The sequence below is a fragment of the Dermacentor andersoni genome, chromosome 1 (genome assembly GCF_023375885.2).
Source record: "Dermacentor andersoni chromosome 1, qqDerAnde1_hic_scaffold, whole genome shotgun sequence".
NCBI lineage: Eukaryota > Metazoa > Arthropoda > Arachnida > Ixodida > Ixodidae > Dermacentor > Dermacentor andersoni.
In genome coordinates, this window is record NC_092814.1 from 251,802,036 (window position 1) to 251,826,424 (window position 24,389).

Here is a 24,389-nt window from a genome sequence, read left to right on the forward strand (position 1 = left end):
TTTTACGTGCTAAACCCAAGATATGATTATGACCCTCTCTGTATAGTGGGTGACTCCGGATAAATTTTGCCCACCTGGGGTTCTTTAACGCGCACGCAATGCATGGTGCACGGACGTTTCCGTATTTCACCCCCATCGAAATGCCGGCCATTAGCAAACGCCACATACAAACGGAAACCTTCGTGAATTCTATGCCTTGTAGGTTCACGCATGTCCGCTTCCCGTGATTGCAAATATCGATGCACCATGCAAAAGTATATCGCCTTGCACTGTAAACACGAGAGGGGAAATGCTTGAAGGTGAAAGGGAACTGAAGCTACTCAGTATGCTGTTAAAACGGAGAACTAATCGCTTGGCTGTGCGTACCGCAGGTGGCCTTCGTGCGTGTCACAAGGCGGTCCCGCACCCAGCGTGTCTTCCAGTGACGCTGAGAGCGCAGACACAGTGTCACTGACAATCAGCGACATTCAAGAACCCTTGGGTACGAAAGAGACCTCTGACAACCAAGTCAGCAGCCCTCTGCCTGTCTCTGGCAGCGCTCCCGCAGTATGGTAAGAAGTCATAATCGTGGCTCGCCGCGTTCTCCTCGTTGACCCAAGACCTGCCCGTTCCTTCAGGCCATTCCCACGGTCGACGGGCACCAAAATGTTGAAACCTCTTGGCTGTTAATATGAATATTTTATCGTGATTACGCACTACAAAACAAAGTAGGAGTGCTCGCAGAGCGTCGTGTACGCTTGAGGCCGCACCCTTTGCGAGTTTGCCCAACAGCGTAGGTTCATTAGTGCAACAGGATTGTTTGCACATTAACAGCCCCACACTCATAGTGCCGCCCAGGACTTTTATCTGGAATGGTCTACAGCCCGCTGGAAAATGCCACATCTGCATGTTCGTGCGCTCCATGCTATGTTTACGCTTTGAAATCACTAAGGAACCGCTTACAACCGGTTTTATGGCAGGTTGTTCGCACTTACAAAACTTTGCATCGAGCGTGCGTGTTGTTAGCGCTTGACTCTTTCTGTTCCCGAGTATTGCGATGCCTACAGAAAGATATTCTCAGGTACACACGGCCATATTGCCGCAGAATTATTTGTTCTCTTCCCAGGTTATCGGTATTACCATGATATTTGACGCATGTTGAGAATAAGCAATATTTTGCTCTGGGAAATCGTGAAAGGCTACCGGCTATAACTTTGCAGGCTATAGCTGCATACCCTGCTTGATGTGTCATTTTGTTTTCGCCTGATGTATCTGTATTGCTCCTACAACTCTGCCTTCTTCCCGCCCTTTTCCTGTTTTGTCAACAATGCGTCCATATCTTCACGTCAGACGCGCGCTGCCGTATCTGTGTGAAACGTAAAAGCACACCGTGTTGCTTGTGGCGATAAATGATAGATACTGAGACCTGTGATTTTATTCGCGTCTGTTCAGGTGCGACGTCTACTTCTTTACTAGCTGTGAAACACGGGAAGTTTGACCACTTAAACTGCCAGCTATACGAAAATCTTCGCCAAGAAAAATAACAAAAATAATGACATTACCAGGCCATCTAGACGTAAGCCCATAACGAAGTAAGGAAACAAAATATCATATGTACTACATGTGAGACTCTATAAGCGTGGCTTTTCCTGCAGGACATACACCCACTGCGGAAAATGCGGACGTCACTACTGCGCCCGTTGTAGCTTTCCCAGCCAGAGTGGCAGATCTCCGGACGGCAGCCGATGGTTCGCTCCGCAATGGACAGCGGACCTCAAGACGCACCAACAGCAGGCATGGGTATGCATTGTAGCGGTCACTCATGTAGGCTGTGTGAATGCCGGTGCTGCATGTTTTGTTTTAGGATATCTTGTAACCTTCGCGTGTAGCAAAAAACTGAGTCATGTTCACGAAACGGATCGCACGCTATATAGATTGGTTCCTAAGACCAGGATCCAGTCAATCAAGATCGATTTTATAATGTTATCCAATGCGGCCCGTAAACGGCGTACAGTGTTTACGAGAGGAGAGTTCGTGCATTTGCCCCCAGGCGCCCAAGTCAGGAAGCATTTCACAGGGCGTAAACGTTCACAAAGAATTCACGTTGCAACCACCTTGAGGTCAAGCATGATACACCAAACTTTTCTCGATGACAGTTAACTGCAGTAACACGCGCCCCTTTCGTTAGAGTCCTGTTAATCGCAGGCAGAAAAAAGAAAATTAACGAGAAATGTATAGCTACCTCGCCTGCGCCAGCAAAACATTCCGGGGCAAAATTAAGCTTCAACAACGTGTGGCATAATTTTGGTAAGGCAAGGAAATAAATTAATCGGAAAGAACAAAGATTGTACTGATTAAGCTTTCAAAAAAAAGGTGAAGACGAAATGGTGTTGGGGGGGGGGGGGGGGGGGGCTCGATATAATTTGAGTAAAGTGAACAAAAGCGATATGAAAGAGTTGAGTCAGTCAAGAAAAGCGTCGTGCAAACCCTGGCTCTTCCGCCAGACGACCGGCGTGCACGGAAGGTCGCCAGGCGTCGCAGACTCCGGAAGCCGGCCAGCCAGTGGAGTGGCGCCTCAAGCGAACGGCGGCCGCGGTGGCAAACCCTCAGACCGCGCGTCGCTCTGCTCCCAGAGCAGTGGCACAAGCAGTGCCAGCACCAGCGGCGCCAGCACTAGCTCGTCCGAGTACAACGTGCCACGGAGCTTCCTGGAGTCTCTGTACGACCAGCCTCGAAGCGTCATCCACACGGACGCCGAACTATTCAGAGTAAGTCAATGACATCGCTTCACACATTTCCTCACAAATTAATTAGACTTTTCGCAGATACTGCATTGTTTACAGATCCATTCGCAATCAACATGATATAGACGTACTCCAGCAGGACCTCAACAGCATAGCCTCCTGGTGTCAAAACTGGGAACTTAGCCTGAATACTGATAAATGTTACCAGGTAACATTCACTAAATCTAAAATCACTAATGAACCTACTTACAAACTGGGAGATTCCATGCTCAGGAAGGTTAACGAAATTAAATACTTAGGTGTTCATCTAACTGCTGATCTGTCCTTTTCCAGCCATATTGATATGACCGTCAGGAAAGCCGGGAAAATGCTTAACCTACTTATACGAACCCTTAGAACTGCCCCTCAGATTCTTAAAACCATAGCATATAAGTCGCTGGTAAGGCCGCAATTAAAATATGCCACCGCCTTGTGGGATCCCCACCAGCGGTACCTGATTGATAAGTTAGAAGGCATACAAAACCGCGCTGCCAGGTTTATATCAAAGCAGTACTCCAGACACGCAAGCATAACAGCAATAAAGAAACACATCGGACTAGAGCCGCTACAGATAAGACGCCAGAAGCACCGACTGAAACTTCTGCACGCAATATACACTGACGCGACAGGCATTGACAAGCTAAAACACCTTAAAGCACCACAGTATATCTCAAACAGAAGAGACCACAGTTTCAAAATACGTGAAATTTCCTGCAAAACAAACTATATGAAGTTTTCTTTTTTTCCCCGCAGTATTTCTGAATGGAATAAGTTGCCAGTTGAAGTTGTGAGTGCCCCCCGGGATGCATTTTTAAGACTAATCAATGATTTGTAATTGCAATCGTCTTCCAAACCAATGACTGCAGGCTGAATGAACTTTTTTCTTGTACTGTTTTTCATTTACTTTTTTCGTGTACTTATTTTTATCTTGATGCATTGCTCCTTTGTCATCCCTCCCTTTTATGTGATTATATTCTCGTGCTAGTCACTTTATGTTGTACCCACTCCCCTGCTATAATGCTTCGGCGCTGCAGGGTGTATTGTAAATAAAGTTGGGACTTGATTTTTCTTGACAGCGGCCGCAAACTCTGGAGCCGTCTCGTCATACGACCACTTCTTCGGTCGCAGATTTCATATTCAACCCTACTTTGATGGGTGCGCAATGCAAAACTTCCCATGTGAATAAAATCCTGTGCATGGTAAAGAATCCAGGTGGTCAGAATAAATGTAATATGGTTTCCGTCATGGCTCAAGTCCCTAACGCCGTACATGTATGTATACAACCATTTCAGTTCGTCAGTGGTCGCATCGACGACCACTGACGAGTGACGAGTGAAGGGTTACCGTAACGAGAAAGGTTTTCTAGTAAAACGAAATGCACCTGTATCATTTATTGACGCTCCTTGGCTCAAACTTTCCCGCTCGCTGTCTAACACGCAGTATAAGAAGTTAACAAGTCAATGCAAGTTACAGCCTGATAAAGGTACTTGCTGGGAATCTTTCCGTGGTCCAGTGCCGTATGTAGGCTTAGTTGACTTGTCTCACAGAACTATCCGGGCGTCCGTCCGTCCTCCGGAGCGACGCCATCTCCCGTGGTGGACTCTATGTTGCCGGGGGTCCATGGCTTCGGTGCGGCGCCTTGCATCTGCAGTGCCCGTGGCACACAGCCGTGTCCCGAAACCCCTCTGGCGCGCTCCGGTTCCAGCGACTCCCCGCTTGCGTCACCCAAACGTTCCACGCCGCAGCCGAGGCCTCCGTGCACGTGCAACGTACGACTGCAGTACCCAAACTACGACGTCCCACGAGCAGCATTGGCTAATCTCTACCTGAAGGTAAGAATGTAGTCTGCTTATTGGACAACCGCACAGTTCGATCTTTGAAATTTCAAATTTGCAGAATTCCCGGGCATAAATTTTTGTAGTATTGTTTATCTGTGCGATATTGCCTCCAGTGCAGGCGTTTGTCGGTTAAACGTTAATTTTAGAAACGGAACTCCAGAATCTAAAGTTGTAACATACGATATGCTGCCCAGATGGAACTGTAATACAGTTTCTGTTAAAAATCATATGCTAACAGAAGAAGGAACACTAATTAGCCATATTTCTTTCTACGACATCGTCAAATGCTGCCAACAGCAGCTCCAGCTGGATTTTAATGGCTGGGAATAGCATTAATTTTTTGTATTCATTATATTATGAAACCGTTGAAAATCGCACAAGTGTGCAAATCTTTTTGATTTCAAATTCTAATGGGATGCTTTATGTTGTTCAGTTCCCAATATTACTAATTCGACGTTGGGCATTTTCAAAGGTTCGCCCAGGGTATGCTTTATTATACCTTGTAAGTCTACACGGCAGAAGAGTCAATCATGCCAGGCATGGCTGTCTAGAGGATGCATCAAATGCCCGCCGCTTCACACAAAGCTTTTACTTCGTAAGTGATCTTTGCAATTGGCTGGCTGCCTTCGTTAATAATATGTGCTACTCATTCCATTCCTTCCTTCCTTCCTTCCTTCCTTCCTTCCTTCCTTCCTTCCTTCCTTCCTTCCTTCCTTCCTTCCTTCCTTCCTTCCTTCCTTCCAACACAACAATCGGCTGGCAAATGCTCTAATTAAAAATATTAGAGTAAGAACCTTTTTGTGTGAATACGGATTCAGGATGGTACCGATGTAAAACATCCCAAATGTATATTGGTTGCGCTTTTCCTCGATGTGAAAGGCGCCCATGATAATGTAACGCATGAAGTTAATCTTGATGCCCTTGAAAAGATGGGTTTGGTGGACGAATGTTTCGGTGGATTCGGAGCTATCTATTCATGAGATCCTTCTTTGCGCAAAGTGCTGATGGCCGAATCGCTGACCATTACACTTGCCGTGGCGTCCCGGCCGCAGGGCGGGGTTCTCAGCCCCACTTTGGTCCACCTTTCCATCATTGGACTTGCCGAGGTTCTACCACATACAGCCAACCTTTCCGTATATGCTGACGACATGTACATCTGAGCCTCGACAGTCACACGTCTCCAAGTGCGTACACGGCTCCAAAAAGCAGTGACCTTAAAATCATCGTACCTGCGTGCTCAAGGCCTCAGCATTTCGACCGAGAAGTGCACCTTAGTGCCCATGACCTGGTGCCGCATATCTATTGACCACCAAACCACTTCATACGCAGAATCTCACCGATTACTAGGCATTATTATCGACAGACCTTTCATGGAGCCCCCACATCTCATACTTGAAGGAGAGGCTTTCCTCTATCGCCCATATTCTAAGGTTGCTCGCAGGTAAAACGTGGGGCACTCCCGTGGCATCTATGTTTCAACTATATAGAACGAACTTCCTAAGATACTTGCGATATAGCGCATGAGTACTGTCTAATGCCAGCAAAACTAACACCCATGTCCTACAAAGGATTCAAGGCCAAGTTCTTCGAACAACTCAGGGCTACCTTGATGTGCTTCAACCGTAGCAACAATTTCCATCACGAGAGACCAACCGATAACGGCTCATATAGCTGTCAACGTACTCCGGTAGCATGTTCGCCTTAGTCATAGTCAATTGTTCGACGAAAACTCGTCTGGCGAGGAAACATATTGGTGCCAAGAAAAGGTGCGCTCGCCAAGAATAAAAGAAAAATTATTATTTTTCTTTTATTCTTGGCTAGTGCATGTGTTCTTGGCACCAACATGCTCGCCTTATATCCAGAGTTCCTGATCACCATCTCGCTCGCTTGTCGGAGAAAAGACCCACGGGAGCGTTTTCCAGATCAATTTCAGCTAACTAGCACTCTTTGTCATTGAGATAGTCGCCCGCAACAAGAACGCCATCTCCTCTGTGGTGCCTTAAAAAGCCTCCTGTGTACCTTTCTGTTCCAGGAAGTGCGAAGAAGGCTAGCCTGACCTCTGCGGCTCTCAAGCAGGTCCCATTAGAGATTTTACATAGTTCGCACGCTAACAGAATCCATGTTTACACCGACGGTTTGGTCTCGGAAAGTTCGACGGGCGCTATTGTTATATCATCTCGATCGGTCGCCATCAAGTTTAAGACTTCACACGTCACGACATCTACAGGTTCCGAACTCACCACTCTTCGCGCTGCTGCGGAATACATTGAAAAAGGACCGCCTAGCAAATGGGCAATACTTTGTGATTCGAAAGCAGCCCTCCAAAACTTGCGAGGTTTACGAAGTGGCAATTACGTCCAACTGGTGTCCCATATCGACGAAATTTGTCATTGCGCTTCTGAGCGAGGACATGATATAATCTCTCAGTGGCTGCTGAGGCATTGTGGCATTGTTAGAAATCACCTCGCCGATGACGCTGCCCGACGTGCACAGGCTGGAGCGCCGACACTGCTTATACCGTTATCGAGAGTAGGCACTGCAAGAGAACTTCGCAGTCTCGCGCATACCATCACATTGAATTACTGGTATACTCCGCATAACGCTAACCGTCGATTACACAACCTCGACCCATCGCTGAAACTGCTATTACCAACAGACATCTCACGACGTGACGTAACACTACTGTGTAGGCGATGGGAAGGAAAAGCCTTCACTAACTGCTACAACTATCGCATTGGAATGGCGGACACACCCATGTGCACTATATACTAAATACAAGTGTGAAGAGACCATCAATCATCTTCTGTGCCACTGTTCTCGCTTCGATAAACAACACCAGACTCTCCAGTATGCCTTGAATAGGCTGGACGATGGGCCATTTGCAGAAGCAAAGGTCTTGGGAGCCTGGCCTAACCTAACAACTCATCAGCCCATAAAGCCATTCCAGCTTTTCTACAGTTACTTAAGGCGACAAACTTGAGTGTCCAACTTTAGATATGCTGCACCGGGCTTAGTGCATGCGAAAGTGCGATGAAGACTCGTGTCTTTTCTCTCTCTTTCTTTCACTCAAGTTGTTAAGTCGTGTAAATCAGGGAACAGCCGGCTATCCCACAGACATAAAAAATAAACCTAAGCGGCTATAAAACACGAAAAAACATGAAACATGGACCACTTGCTTAACTCCACTTAGCCCTGTGTCATTGTTGTTTCGACACTCGATCCTACCAGTATAAACGACAGCGCTGCGGCGACACGAACTGCTGCAGACGGCGGCGCAAGGTTAATTGATAATGCAAGCAAACTACAACAGGTAGCGGCGCAAGGTGCACTGATGACGTTCCGATCATTAAACGCCGTTATCGCTCTTAGCGCCTTATCCCTGCGTCGAACCATTATCAACCGGGATCAACCGTACTCAGAGGGCGGCGGCGTATGGAACGCATGTACGTACCCTATCGTGAAAGCGATCTGCGATAGGCACAGAGTGCACCGAATGATAATAGCTTCGTGTGCGCTTTTTTCTCGGCACTTAGTTCGCGTTGAAGCGAGAGGCAGCACGAAGGTCAATTCGCTCGCTGCTGCGGGCCCTGTCTTGAAAGCGATCATCTTACGTCACGCATGAACGGACGGACGGGCGGACAGACGGACTGGTTTCCTCGTTGGCCTGGAATAGAAATGCTTACGCATTTAAAAGGATGCAAGACGAGTAGTTCACGCGTGACGTCCCACTTCAGGTTGAAAGCGCGCACCCAAATTCCATGCTGTTACAATTGGCATGTAACACCCCGGGCAAAAAGGATGCTCAAAGACCATGCCTAATCGAAACGGAGGATGGATCTCTAATTTGCTATGGTTGTCTCGAGTGGTTGCCGGTCTGGCAGGTGCCTCGCAGTGATGACAGGTCCCTTTATGTGTGTGCGACTCTAGTGGAGAACCCTTTTCACGAACTCTCCGACTCTAGGGGAGGCCCTTTCCGCGAACCAAACAGGACCCGCGGGTTGCCGCCAGAGGAGGCAAGCACGTGCAACGTCGCCTAGGAGAAAGGATCAGCCGCCCATCCCCGACCAGACTCAATGCATGTCACGTGACATTGACGTGAGCAAGATCCCGCCTACGATTTTAGCGGGCCTATATAAGCGGCGCCGCAATGTATTTTCAATTCATTCATTCTCTTCTTCTATATCCTTCACCAACCATTGAATAAACAGTGCAAGTTTCGCACTAGACATCGTCTCGTCCCTGCCTGGTCACCATGGTCTACCGGACGCCTGCAGCCTGCCGACAGCGCCGCGCTACCTAATTGTAACGCCGGTCGAGGTTCGAGAAACAGGCGTCGCAACAATCCACAGTCGTAGCACGTTGCGAAGTGGTGTGACTGCTGGCTGGCAGTCACACCACTTCACAATGGATGCTATGAGCGTCTCCTCTGTAACGGGGCGGTAGGTTGTACCACCAAGCTGCTATTATTATATTGCCTAATGTTCTACCTACGTTAAAGAAAAGAAAAGAACACGAAGAATTCCCATCATCAAACTTTCTGAATCTCTATCGGGAACTTTGTTTTTGCACGCCTCCGTTATTTCTCAGTTTGCCTACTTTTCTTCCACCAATCTTCCAATCGCCTCTTACTAATCTCTATTGCGGACATGGTGACTTTCCCCATACTCTCGCTGAACGCAAGGGCTTCAAGGAGGGCGGAGGTGCCTAAATCGGCCGCTGAGCAGATATTTTGACATTCTAATAAAACATGTTCCATCGTTTCCCTAGCTTTACGGCAGCAAGCATATGCTTCTTCTTCCTTGTTGTATCCCGCTTTATAGGTGAGTATTCTAAAGCATCCTAATCTCGCTTCGAAAAGTAATGAGCTTCTCTTTGAGTAATCATAGATTGTTTCTTTCATGATTTCGTTTTTTCCTCTGAAGTAATTACTCATAGCAGGTTTCTTTTCCATTGCCGCCACCCATGAGAGTTTTCTCAGCCTCTCTGATTTTCCGCTTGACGGTCTTTGTTGCCATGTCGCAACAACGAGCCATGTTGCTTCTCTTTCCGTATTTCTGCGTAATTAAACTTAGAAGCTCACTATATTCCCCCTCAATGCTTGGCCATTTGCCAATTTCTTCCTCGACTCTTGTGACTATGTTATTGCGATGGTAGTTATATGGACACTCCAGGTGCATTTCTGCCTACGGTATCGCCGTCGCCGTGAGCTTCCGTATAAAGTGCAAAAATCGTCGCCGCGCGCCGTATGCTGTATGTGCGAGTGAAATTTTGCGGGGGTGAGCCGGCGAACGCGGGCCAGGAAGGCGGGCCGGAATCGTGCCCTCTCCTGTCTCTCGCGAGGCACGGGAGTGAGGCGAGGGTGGGGTCGGGGAGGTGTTCTCCGGGAGCACTGCTTACGGGGAGGCCGTGCGAACGCCGTATCTTGAAGGCGATTTGCGACGTGGCCAAAGTGCGCGCCCACGCGGGCCTCGTTTCCAAAGTGTTCTGCGATGTTCGCAGAGTGTGCGTTGTGCCGGTAGCTTCGTATGCGGTATGCTTTCGTCGTTTCGTTCGCGCTCTAGCGAGAGATGCACGATGGTCAATTCGATCGCAGCTGCTGCCGCGATTCCTAACTCCAGCGTTTCCACAGACAGTTTCCGCTGTCATCGAGCGAGATGTGTTCATGTTTACCCGTGCGCACGTGACACCGTGCTCGTTAATTTAGGTAAAACACGTTGGCGGGCTATTTGGTTTGAATCCATGATAGAATGTGTAAGCGTGACTGAACGAGGTCGTAGAAAGGAACAAACAGATACAGCGCTGTCTCTGTGTGTGTTTCTTTCTACGTCCTTGTTCAGTCGCGCTTACATATTATATCATTGTTAATTTATTTAGTAAGCGAATGTTTACAAGTTTATACGGCCGAATAAAACTGCTATCCTTACTTCGTATAGCTATCTACTGATGTGCTATTGCAATCAGTGCTTCGCCTTTCGGATGAAACTACGACTTTTTTGTTGAGCGTTCAAATTTGGACTGACCATTCTTCGCTCCTTGCTCTCTTTCCCAACTACATATCCCATTTTCAAAATGATGCGTTTGTGGTCACTCCCTATGCTGCTGTGCCCTTCCTCGTCAATGATCATTTCTCTCAACTTATAATAAATTCCTTCTGTCATCACACAGTAACCAATGATCGACTGCCGGTTTCCCACTTCCCACATGGTCTGCCCACCACACTTGGGCCCTGTAGTCAGGATAAGGAGGTTAGGTTGCTCACAAAGATTTAACATTGGCTTCCCGTGGTTGTCGGTATAACCATCTTGATCCTGTACCTGTATGGGGGATGTAACCTAATAGGATAATTTCGGAATCATTCACGAAACCTTTAATGTCAGCACTAACTCTTGATTCTTCTCTCTGTAATTATTTCCGGTCCACAAATTCGTTAAGCCCAGGCAAGTTTTCTTTCCACTCATTGTGCATTAAACCAAAGATGTTCTTTACAGTTTCAATTTACTCTTTTCCATTTGGCTCCCTGATGGATGAGCATTCTGACTTCTCCTCTCTTTCTTTCCGATTCAGTTCTGTTGCACCCTTCCCAAATATAAATCTCAATCACTGGAGGCTCTTGCAAGTCTCTAAGGTGCGTTTCTGTAACCGCATACACCCCTATTTGTTCTCTATTTAACTGCTCCTCAATCTCTGCCCAATTTTCCTTTCTTCTAGCGCCGTGCATGTTTATATAGCCTATTGTATGGCTAGCTCTTGTTTTTCTTCTTTTTCTGTTATTGACAGCGATGCTATTCTGAGGTTCCCCTAGGGGACCTTCTTCATTACTACCTACACTGGCCTCCTGAGCGGCTGTGGGCCCCCCAAAAATAGCAACCGCGCGACCAGCAAGTCGCCAGCCCACTTCTCGTCCAAGCCTGTGATTGAAGTGCGTCCCGTCTCGTTGAAAACCACCATACCTTCGCACTTCCCTGTTTACTTCCACAACCTCGAAACCTTTCTGTCGGCTCATTGTCTATAAAGCCTTATTAGCAGCCATAGCGGTTCTTTGTACGTGACTGTGACGTACAGGCACCTCCGGCACCATGCACACCACGATCTGCACCTGAGGGAACATCTTGCGCAAGTCGTCTACCCTCTTTGCCAAGCGCTGGGCTAGACCTGCCGCTTTTCTCTCTAGCACGTCATTTAGTTGGGCATTTTCCGCGATCCTTTCTTTTGCTCGCTCTATGGCAAAACCCAATGGGGATTCAGCTGAAGCTCCGTCTAGCGGCACATATCAGCACTACGCTCCGGATCGATCAGCGGGACATTTGAATTCCAGCAAACCGCATTTCGCAGTTGCTCCGCCATGCACAAGTTTCATTTATTCACACATTAGAAAGCTTACACGCCTAACTTATCTCACACCTAGTGAGGGTCTTACGGTCTAATTTTGCAATCGTGCTCGCTCCATACATTCGTAGTGGGCCCGTAGCAGATGGTGTTTGGCCAATAGGGTACGAAAATGACCCCCTATACTTGCGGCACCCGAGACCGCTCGAGCCCGCTCCACTTGTAGGTGGCTCCTGCGTTTGCCTCTATCTCCCGCGCTTGCGCTTCGTATGCAGACTGACACGCTCCACCGTGGTTAAAAGGTTTGGATATTCCTTTGTTTTGCCGTCTGGGCCGTACGTGTCTAATACAGAGGGAATATAACCGAGCAAGCGGAAATTTTCTGCAAAAGGAGAAATTGCATGTTTTTAGGCATCATAACTCGGTGAGCACCAGTCTGAGTTACACCTGCTATGACAATTACACCTGCTATGACTGAGTGAGCTCTCTCTCAAATGCAATCACACACGTGTGCACACGTGTGTGACAGAAAAATCGCACACGTGCCGACAAACAAAGAAGCTCGTACGCGGGAAAGACCCTTCAGAAAGGTCAGTGTTTCCAGGGTTAATTCCGTGCAAGAGTTGGGACGCATCCAGCATAGGTGAAACTGGGCATTTTAAAAGAACGATTAAGGAGCATCATAACGATGTCAGGAAAGTCAATGCAAATTCAAACGCCTTGGCGGATCATCACAGACTACTAACCACTTCATCGATTGGGATGCTGGAAGCATAATCGCGACATAGAAGCGCCTATCTTTAAGACTACTCTTAGAATCTTTACATATTCAAACGACCAGAAACGCGATTAACCGGACACGGGCTAACCTACCCAAGATATACATGCGCACTGTGCGCCACATAACATAAATAATAGGCCCCTCTTGCGCTCATATTCATTGTGAACAAGGGACCCGTAGCGCTCTCGAAATGTCACTATATGTTTTATTTCCTTTTGAACCTTAGGTGAGTGCCATTTTATTTGACAATTTGACCACATTCTCGTCATGGAGCTAACTAGCATATACACAAGGGCTACTTGGTTCCTGGAAAGTTTCACCTTGGTAAATATTTTCGTCTGCTTGTGAGGATTGTTTAATACAGCCCGCAGGCTTCTGCTAGCGTCTTTATTGAAAAACTAGCAATTAATTGCGGGGCACTTGTAGCTTACGAAGCAGTGTTAATAAAAATATCTGCTTTATTTCTTCGCTTCAGTATTCGTGTTTTATATTCGATATTATTAACCGCCCATAGTGGCTCAACCAATCTATTTACGAATTTAACGGAGTAGCAGGAAACAAAAGTTTCCGACCTCCCTGCACCTCTTCCACCATTTAGCCCTGCCCACTTTCTTAGGCTTTCTACCAATATCTAAACACTGTCTGCTCGGTTCCTTGCAAAGTTTCACCTCGATAACTATTCTCCTCTGCCTGTGGCGATCACGGAAATTCGCCCGCGCACACGCGAGACGTAGCAGTACCGAAGGACTGAGGACGCAAACATAGCGTGGATGAGTTCTTATGCTGTTCCTGCATATGGGGCTCCCGTATCATATACAGGACCACCACTTAAAGACGCCCTGCAATGCCTTTTACGAAATGTGTGCAATGTGTATTATATTGGGCTTCTTCACGCGAACCATCTCTAGCAACAAGTTTTTGAGTGCGTCTTGTAATAACGGCATTATCAGCAATCGAATTCTGCCGCTGCCACGGCCTCGCGACATTCCCTTCTATTCATAGTTCCTGCAGCTGTGCGCCACACTCACGCGGAACAGTGACCTTTATTTCGCATCGCAAGGTGCGTGGAGCATGACCACCATACCCTGCTTATCGCCGTGCCGAGTTTTGTGTCGGCTTGATCTCGAGGTCGTGCGGCGCTATCCTCAATAAAGTGCAGGGCCGCAGTGCCGCCCATCTCGGATGCCGATTAGAACAGCAATGTCGTTGTCTGCCTCCAGATGACACGTGGCGATTTTTTTCGGCGTTTAACTAAAGCCCGCGAAATATGAAATAAAACCACGTCACTGCGCTCGTGAGCTATCGTATTGCAGCGCTCTCTACCGCGCTTCGTGCGAAAGAACCGTGCGCGCGGACCGCGGCGAAGTGAGCGGCCGCGGCTCTAGGCTTCGGCTTCACAGTGCGTCAGCATCTTTGGCGGTGGCACACGCCAAGGAAGCGCCGTCGTCCTTGATAAGCGGTAGGCTCGACGCACGGTTGAGAGCGTTGCAGTACGATAGCGCACAAGCGCAGCCACCTGGTTTTATTTCATATTTCGCGGGCTTTCTTTAAACGCTGAAAAAGATCGCCACGCAGCACGTACTATACACGTACGTTGCCACAAAAAATGGGATCGGTCGTTTCTGAACCCCCTCTTTCAACGCAACGAAACGCACTTGACCCTAAAGTGAATATTAAAAATTTTGCATAATTCATCTTAGTTCATTAACTAATTAAGCAAAATGTTAGAAATACTCTAAGGAGCGCCACATGACGGCAAACCATATGCGATTAGTTTTATTCAGGTGCGGCTAACCACTTTCTTTTAATTCCTTGGCACAAGTTACGTGAAACACCCGATATAGCAATGAAGGTGCGACAACTTTGTGAACGACGATGCCAGTCGTCATTCAGTTTAGAAAAATTATTCTGGCTTTCGCCAGTCACAGCATAGTGTGGAGGGCACAGATCTGCCAAGAATTTCTCATTTCAGTCGCTCACTTTGTCATCGTTGTCTGCATTTCAGGAACAGTCCAAAAATGCCGCCGACATCACTCCTGACCTACCGTCGAGCGACACCAACATCGACGCCGCGATGCACTACGACGTCCCCAAGAAATATAAGGTAATGTAGTGTTGTTTATAGCTCCACATTGTCACAAGAGTGGGTGCAGGTAGTTATGCATCTAGTCATTGAACGCGATATTATTACCTGCCCTACCAATGTTATCACCTGGTTCCTTCGTTTTATACAGATATCCTTGAAAGAAGAGGATAAACCGCTACTCGTGTGCTACCCATGTAAAAGAAAAGCTAGATGTGATCCACACAGTCTTTTTGATAGCATATATGCAATATGAGACTGCTACACTCTACATTCTGGAGAACCCTATAACATAAGACAAAACTTTATTGTTACGTAAGGTGGCGTGTGAGGGGCTCTCTTAAAGGAGTAAAGTGCTTGTATGGCAATACATAATATTACTGCCATTCTATTCCACTCTAGCCATCGAAATCCTATTTGAAACAAGCGTCCATAGGAGCCGAGCAGAATAAATAGACATGAACATTTATTTCCGCAAGCATTTCGCCAGCTTCTGACACTCTGCTAAAGATGCCGCTAAAATGCATCACCCGTCACTCGCTGGCTGCACGAAGAAAGCAAAGTCATGTGTCGTAGCGACCGATGTGAAGGAGTGGCTACAAATTAACTTAAAAGCCAACATGCAATTGTTAAGAATTCTGTTACGTGTAACGACGCGATGTTGATCACTCACCGCGTAATGCCAATGCTGTAATAAGGACTTTCTGCTTTTGAAGTCCGCTTTACTAGTTCATCATAAGGGAAAAAGAGAACTATGGCTACAAGAGCATCAGTGTTAAGATAATAATTAAATGTAAGGTATTCCGTATAATTGTTCTATCGTGACCACGGAAGACACGAACGCAGGAACCAGGCAGGAACGAATGTGTCTTTATTCAAGAACTTTTATAGCTCTTATCAAGACGGTACTACGGCTTGGGCATGTTCTGATAACCGCTATACCACAATTGTAGATTAACAGAAACCGCATAGGACGCATTTAGAGCGCGTAGAGAATGCATTATCGGCCGTATAAGTTGCAGCAAACATTCGCTTACTAACTCATTTAACAAGCACGGTGTCACACATGCACAGGCAAACAAGAACACATCTCAGTGGATGACTGCGGACGCTCGCTGTCCGAACGCTGGTGTGGTGAAGAGCGGCAGCAGCGGCGAGCGAAAACATCTTGCTGCCCCTAGCTTCAACGCGTCTCCGAAACTTAAGGTTACGCGATCTCCAATACTATCGGCGCGCGAGAACACGGCGCATACAAAGCCACAGGCCATGTCGGCTTACGTCGCCTCTGTATCCACCGCAGATTACCTCCAAGATGTATGGCGTGCGCGGCTGCGCTCAGGCGCGCCACGCGCAGCAATGGCTGAGCTGGAATTGGAGACGCGCGCTTACCTGCCTCGTCCTGGCTGATCGGTTAAAAGAGTAAACGTAATTCGACTTCACTCAGAATAAAACCTGCGCTCTGGATTGCGCAGCGTGAGCTCCCCGCGCGTCATGAACGAAGTGCGCTCCACAGTTCTGTAATACGTGCAGAGGCGGTGCAGTACCCCTGTCACAGGGGAAACTTAAGTGCACATTTAGCGAGTGCACTTCGCCGCTAGTGTCATTCGCAGGCTGCCACACGGGGACGAGCGCACTCATCGGCGAGCGTGTTAGGCGAACACACTTCGCGGCGGCCAAGTGTGTAGCCTCGTTAGCAATGAGCAAAAAATAAGTAAAAGGCACAGTCAGCAGTAATTTATAATATTTTTTTCTTACTTGCTAACGTTACAAGGTAATAAAACCTGCCACACTGCAAAAAAACTACTCTCGCTCTCGGCCTGTTTACGACCACGCTGGGTCATGGCCACGCACTCGTTTGGCGGAACGCGTCGCTTGGACAGGTACTGGTCAAGTCCCCGTCGCTGTCGTCGCTTGTTTCTAAATGCTGTTTCTAACAATAACAAACTATTATTGTGCACGCATTTTTAAGTTAACAGATGCTACCACGGGGAACTTTAGTTTGCCCGTGTGACAGGGGCGTTAGACACGTCGCCACATGTCGCTTGAGGGACGTCGGTCACGGGACAACTTTTGTTGAGAATTGTTAACAATGCACTTGTTCCACTATATCCTTTGTTTCAGACTTCACAGGCAACGCTTTGTAAGTTTCGTAAGCAATTCGGTGATAAAATCGTACTGCTCCACGCATTTTCTGGTAATATAGCTGGTGTCCACCGGTGCACACACCGTCCCTCATAGTGGACACAAATATCCCATATTATGACGATGCAATCTGTTGAGTACTGGTCTCATTATTAAGATCGCTCGGGTTCGATGCCGGCAGACGCCGTGGTAGCATTTATATGCCGTGGTTTTTATGTCGTTTTTATGCCGATGCCGTGGTATCGCTTTTAAAGCGAATAAAAGTACACAAGCAGGCTTACCCTCATAAACAATGTTGTAGCGAAGAAGCCAGCTGTGACAATTGCTCTCCCGGGAGCTTTAGATGCGTAAACACCGTAACAGCGTTGAGGTCTCAGCCATAGAAGACCACTCGAGTCCTGCTAGTGTCCCGGCTGGCAGGTCTCATTGACCGCTTATAGTATTGCAGTTCATCCACGCGTGTGCATGCAGCGTTTATTTGACCCCCCCCTCCCCCTTTGTGTCTTTTGTATCCCCTTATTTCTTTCACGACTATGTAGGAAAGCAAAGAGGTGTGCATCTCGTTTACCTCAGAGCCCCTTCCTCTCTGCTCCGTCTAGCGATACATGTCGTCCGGTCTATTAGTACTAAAAAAGTGGTGTGCCATGATGCGCTAACAGTTAGCAAAACTGCCTTTCTTCTTGCATCTCCAGGAGCACGTGTCGCAGCAAGAGCCGTGTCAAGGAACAAGGACTGCTCGGCTACCGTTAGCTTGCTCCTGCGGCAACAGCCTCTTGCCAGACCCCCTCTCTATGTGCCAAGAACTTAACGCTTGCAGCCACGTTAGAGCAGCTTGCACGTGCAACCGAGTAACATTCTGGGCCGGAAATCTTGTTCCCTGTTTCCAAAGAACACCTTCCGAGGAAAGCCAGCCTGCTACACTACAATGCTCGATCAGCTGCGCACCCTCTACTATATGTAGGGAACCAGGCAAGCGAAACAGGATGCTTGGTATCGTGCCGGACAGTAAGAAGCCCGACCACTTCTCCGACTATGTGAACTGTCATTTCATAGAGTCTTTGCCGCTGTACCAGAACACTTGCGCGTTGTCCTCTCTATCGGAACAGTGCGACTCCGAAAACGACGTGAAAAGCACTTCCGAAAAGAAAGTGATGCTGCCAGGTTCCCCTTCAGTAAACCAAAACCAGTTCAAGAGCCCCGAAAAATCTGCGACCTTGAAGAAGGCAGCTCCACGCTGCTCTCCTTCGTCAAGTACCATCGGCGAAAGCTACGAAATGATGTCCTTCCGCGGTTCATCAGAGCAAGTGAGCGTCGTCTGCGACAGCAACTACATCGCCATGCGCCCAATCGAGCCTTGCAAGTGCGACAACGATCGCGGCAGCAGCAATGCCACAAGCTCGGACACAAAAAGAACTCCGCTTCCACTGCGGCCATTCATGCCATATTTACTCCCTTGTGAGGAAGAGTTTCCAGAAGACGTGTCTTCCGAAGCCGAGACAAGTTGGAAAAACAGCCCCAAATGCAGCATCGCAAACAGCAGGCAACGCTCGACCGAGACGCCAGACAAGCCATCAGCCCTCGCTGACGCCAAAAGAAAGGTGCTCACGAAGAAACGGTCCAGCTCGGCCGATGGGCGCCAAGAAACGGAAGAAATGTCGGAGGCGGAAGAGGCCGTCCCCATGGGCAGAGAACGGCGACCAACGTTTAACAAGCTTCCGTTCCGAGCTAGGTCTCAGAACTTGGTCGATGTTACACCGCCGTCTTCAGTGCCTTCCACTCCGAACAACCGTTCTATGGAAAATTTGTACCGGATCCCCTTTCACAGGTCAGCTGACTGCCTAAAGTTGAAAGGCGACTTCAGATTTTCGGAGGAAGACATCTCAATGGACGCCGGTAATGCCGATTTGGGCGATGCCCCTACGAACGGCACCAGTATCAAGCGCTCCTCTAGTGTGCCTTGCAAACCGCAACAGCAGGACACCATTTCGAGCCCGTCGGACTCCGGCGTGTCGACGAGCCTGCCAGAAAGCTCAGAAACTGTGTGCGAGCTTGCGGCGCACGAATGTCATATGAGCTCGCACGCTTCGCTTCCAAGAAACCTCGATGAAGGGACGACTGTGAGCCATCGTCGCTGCGACGAAAGCAAAAGGTTTATTCAAGAAGGTAAGGTAATGAATTTGTTGATAAGCTGAAAGATGTGTACAAATGCTCATTTGTGAACACTAGGGTTACAACGTTTTCCTTGCATAGTTATGCAAAACACGAGTACAGGACAGCATCAGCACTTCAAGGTATAGCCTCTCGGATTTTCAATAGAGAGTTAAAGGGTGTGTTCCGATTCTGGCCAGCATGAGAGACAGTCTACGTAGACAGCTAAGGAGACAGTCGAGACAACTTCAAGGGCACGTAATGGAACGCGTTTCTAGCCGTCTGGAAGACGTACGGAAGACGCTTTTGCGACGTGACGCCACTTGGCGGCCACAAGAAAAAGTTGAGAAAAGCATACATTATTTTTGTATTTTAAGTGTTTGCGCCTGCGAACCTATGAAAAACACGATGTAGCTTACATTAATGGCGTAGGATAGCGTGTCTACATTTTCTTGTGCGCAGACAACCTTCCTATCGGCTTTCCAAACGTCCTGCTCAGCTGCCATCTTGTTTGGACAGGAAAGTAGCCTGCATCGTTTTTGACTTCGATGCTGTCTTCGCGAAGGTGTCTACTCTGACGTCTTCATGAGAATTGGAATGAGACTTAAGATGGCCGCTGTCCGCTTAGCCGTCTACTTAGCCGTCTACGGCGAGTATTAGAACACAGCCATAGTGGTTATAGCTCAGCGAGCCAGCGTCGACGCCACTGCGCATGTTTTACCACGCATGCGCACTGGCGTCTACGCTGGCTCGCTAGGCCCGCTAGGCTCGCTGGCTCGCTGAGCTGTAACTCTCTAATATCGCGCCTTATAACGGTGAGGAATGGTGAGATCAGCGATTGCGCTCACATGTGCGCAGAGCACACTCCAGTGCGAGCGTCGTCTGCTACGCTATTGAACTGAGGCGGACACACGCCCTGCCAGAGTTATTTCGGTGCTTCTGCGCGTTGGAGGCTACCGAAGATTTTCTTTCAAACACGGGCCTTGAACTCTCCCCCGCTAAATCAGAGCTACTGTTATTCCGCGAGTCCAGACAGGGTACGGTAAGAAACCTTGCGCCTCTGGAAACTCTGCCGATAGAAATTCGAGCTAAAAATGGGCATCCCATACCGAGGATGGACTTGGTCAAGATTCTAGGTCTCTTTGATGGCAAGGGCAGTAACTCGACGGCCCTCAACAGGCTCACTGGACAGGCTAGTCATGTCCTAAGACGTGTAGCCCGGGTCTCAAATCGAAGAGGCGGTCTCAAAGAGGACGATTTGCTCAGAGCTTATCAGGCATTCTTCCTGAGTCATATTATCTACATCGCGCCGTACCTGAATTGGAGTAAAGCGAAAAAGGCCAAGCTCGACTCCCTAATCAGAACCGGCCTCAAGTGCGTGCAGTCCGCAGTCCACAAGCACTGAGAAGCTGCTGGAGCTAGGACTCCATAACACTATCGATGAGCTAATAGAAGCTCACACAGCGGCTCAAATAATGACTTTCATCCACTAAGCCAGGGATCAAGATTTTAGAAGAAGCGGGAATCCAACCCAGACATGAACCGGCGACCAAAGTTAGCTTAACCCGGGAAACCAGAACTCGCATCATGGTTGACCCCGTCCCGCGAAACATCCACCCAGTGCATAACGAGGGTAGAAGATTCGCGAGAGCCAAGTCCATCCTTAAAAAGATAAATCAGCAGAGACTAGATGCCCTCTTTGTTGATGCTGTCAGATATGACAGTGGGGATAAGTTCGCTGTCTCGGTGGTATAGACGCGGAGGGCAATTTCGTCAATGTAGCCTCTGTTTATACGAAGTTTGCCCATCTGGCAGAGGAAGCGGCGATCGCTCTGGCTTTTCACAGCTCAAAAGTTCTCGCTATCATCTTCTCGGACTCGCGCATGGCGGTTAGATCCTTCTCGTCCGCCCTCGTATCGGAACAGGCGAACAGTATTGTGATTAAAGCACTTCAAAGAACTAGGGAGAGCAGCCGAGGTGGATACCACATCTCGTGGCTCCCAGCCCATCTAGATAGCTCAATTAACCCGCTTGGATGTAATCCTAACGAGCAGGCCCACCGGAGAGCGCGCGATTTTACGTACCGCGCTGTCGCGGGTAGCCAGGCTTGGACCGAGGTCAACATTCACAAAGATCCATTATGTGCTTTCCACGAAATTGTTTCCCATTATCGAGATGGCAGGAGGACATTGCCACCCCCTCACCCCAAATTGAACAAACTTCAGGCTAGCACACTCAGACTCCTGCAAACCCGTTGGTATCGCACTCCTCGGTCCTTTAACAGGATAGATCCAGACCACTCACAGTCGTGCCCCAAATGTGGTCATGACTCATGCTCTTTTGACCGCATGCTCTGGCTGTGCCCAGCGCTTAACGCCTCTCCACCCATCACGAAAGAACAATGGCAGAACTCTCTCAAGAGCAGCAATCTCCACATTCAAATCCAGGCTGTCCAGAGGGCCCACGACAATGCGGTGGAACTTCATCTCTCGGTCCCAATCGTGGGCGGAGCCACCGACTTGATCTTCGAGAGCCTTCGGTTTTGGCTCCCGAAGATCTCAGTCCCTCAGGACTCAAAGTTCTTGTCAAGTCATGTCTGTTTACAAAATACAGGGTGTGAAGCAGAATACGTACATGACAAAGGCATGTCATCTTCGATGCGCTTTCTATTTTGCTTTCGTATTGCTACACCCACGCGTGCTACACCCACGCATAATAAAGGGAATTTATGAGGACATACGAGGTATTGTCTGTCGACGATGGGACCTCACAGATAAAGGCATGTCGTCTGCACTACGGAAGTGAACGGCGGGTAGCAGATGACACGCGCACCGGAGAGTGCTTTGTGTGCTTGTGCTTACTGTTGCCGATCTTGCCGCCTCTAGCCGTTATAAGGCGCTGACGTTCCATGCGGGCGCCGCTTGCGCGATATTATTAAAAATCCGGAAGCTGTACGAGTGCTACATTTGAAATATTAACAGGATACGCGGTACTGCTGTAGTCCTTCACAAAATGTTTCAATACATGCTGGCCCAACGAAAAAGCTTAGGGGGTCGTGCACCCACGTCGGAGTGTACTTTTGCGAGGAAACTCATTTTCAATACAGCTGCTGTGTCGCACAAATGTATGTGATCACTGCTGAAGCACAGTCAGCTTGCGTTAATAATTCCACCTTCAGGTATAGCTGTGTCTACCCATGGTGGCAAATGAGCGATGTGCAGACAATCTTGCATAACCAACACGCACCTTTCATTGTGAGCCAAGGCCTGTTCTATTAGAAGTGCCAGTGACTCCTGAACGTTTTCAGTGGTACCGTTGCGGTAGTCCGGAAACGCGACTAGTGGCTTCACATGGGTGACATTAGCGTTGTCATCTTTGGTCAGTGGTTCCTACACTTTACCCAGCGTAGACATTCACTTATTCTTCGTGCTGACGCTATATACAACAAGGACGATCGCGACGAGCGAAACTCATTGGCAGTTTCCTTTCTGCATTGGCCAATTCCCGTCATTCGATTTGTTAACCGCTTTCCTTCGTATTATCGGATGTTCGGCATTTAAGATTCAAAATACCGAGTTTTTTTTCTCTTCCGGTCTGTCGAAAGGAAAGTATGGTAGCATTTTGTGACACTTCTTTCGTAAATGGAATTCGGATCAGCAGTAGTTAAATGCATATCACCCTCCTACCTAGGCGTTACTACTTGCCTCCTTTAGACGCTGAATTGGCTTCCCGTGACTTACCTACTTGTTTGTGTAAGTTACCCTTATGTGTATACTTGCTTTACTATAGCATGTTCACTCGTTACACTTATGTAAAATTGTTCTCTGATCATGTATTCTCTATTTTCATGTGACGTCAAGAGATTCAAAAAGCCGACCTGACACTCAAGGCCAAAGGAATATCGTGGCTTAAAATTAACATGTGGTACTTAACGTCCCGGCAGAGGCATAGTAGGTTACGATGGATGCCGTAATGGTGGGCTCCGAATTAATTTTGACTGCCTGTTGTTTACGTGCTTTATTCCATTTCGCCGCCATCGAAACGCGACCGCCGCTTCCGGAAATCGAAACCGCGACTTCGTGATCCACAGCAGAACGCCATAGACACTGAGCTACTGGGGGGAGCAAAATCATGACTTACGGCCACTGCGGCAATCGAAATATATGTGTCAGTTTCGATGCGAAAGCATCAAATGGCCGACTGAGCGAAAAAGCCGGCGTCTGTAGCAACGACACGGCACCTACATTCCCATTGGCTGCGACGCCACGTCACGTGCGCGCCTCGACGGAGCAGAGCGGGCGAAAGGGGAACATGTGCTGCCGCGCCAGGTGAGTGGATAGGGCATCGCCACGTCACTCTCGCTCTCGGAAGCCAGTGTTATCCACGCGTTCCTTGTCCGCGCGAGCTCTCGCCTGCGTTCTAACTTCGCCTCGGTAATAGCTGTTAAGAAATTAATGTATTAAACAAACAATAAATCAGAACGGAAGACAGTTGGTGGTAAGGAGTTCCGAACCTATGACCCCACGCTCGGAAGTCGAGTGTCTTACCCACAGGGCTAAACCAGTCCCTCCTAAATAGCAGGCCTGTGCACTCTGCTTTACATCACTCTACTTGTACCGAAATTTCCATTGCCAAGCCTGATGTGACGAAAGCGGTGATGTTTAAATCACCGCGGCTTACTCGGGAGCGTCCCCATTAGATTCTATGGCAGTCGGGCAAGATAGCATGACGTCACGGATCGAAGTGCTCCGTCCTCGTGCTATCTGGGAGGCGTTGGCCAATTGCCTAAACGTGCTCGCTTGCCCGTGAGGTGTCCATAAGTAGAAGGACCGCTCAGCGGCGTTCAGTCGGACGCTTTCGCATTCACAACTCATAAGAAGTGATCAATGTTATTTGCGCACCACTTGAAACGAGGACTGGGGAACGACAGACACGAGCACAAACATTGATCATTAATTGTGAACTAGCCCAAACCAGTAACCTTCATACGAAGTGCTTAGGTATCCTAGGATTTTTGTAAGTGGAACTAGTTTCGTTTCCAAAAATGCCGTATCAATCAGTCCAAGTCGTAATTCACATAATGTGTCAGCTGTGCCTGATGGTGCCTGGCCGCAACATTGCATTTGCACCACGCTTTGTGAACGTGTTACATTTGTTGTTTCTTCGTGCCGCCGCAGCAGACATGACCTTTTACACAATTGTGATGGTTGGCTGTGCAGGCTCCGTTTATTAGCTGCAACTTTTCTACTGGTACCTGAACTTGTTTCAAATCACATCGAGTTTTCTCTACTGGCATCAAAATGTATACA

At 48.3% G+C, this 24,389-nt stretch overlaps 1 protein-coding gene across 2 annotated transcripts in view; it reads left to right on the forward strand.

The window, feature by feature from the left end:
- LOC126548450 (uncharacterized) overlaps nucleotides 1-24,389 on the forward strand; it is a 350,331-nt gene that overhangs the window by 319,601 nt on the left and 6,341 nt on the right. For both annotated transcript variants that reach the window (XM_050196636.2, XM_055063639.1), the window contains 6 exons: nucleotides 372-551; nucleotides 1,635-1,779; nucleotides 2,484-2,747; nucleotides 4,310-4,594; nucleotides 14,713-14,811; nucleotides 17,625-19,095. In XM_050196636.2, the coding sequence (XP_050052593.1) occupies nucleotides 372-551; nucleotides 1,635-1,779; nucleotides 2,484-2,747; nucleotides 4,310-4,594; nucleotides 14,713-14,811; nucleotides 17,625-19,095 (2,444 nt within the window). The remainder of the gene's footprint in view (nucleotides 1-371; nucleotides 552-1,634; nucleotides 1,780-2,483; nucleotides 2,748-4,309; nucleotides 4,595-14,712; nucleotides 14,812-17,624; nucleotides 19,096-24,389) is intronic.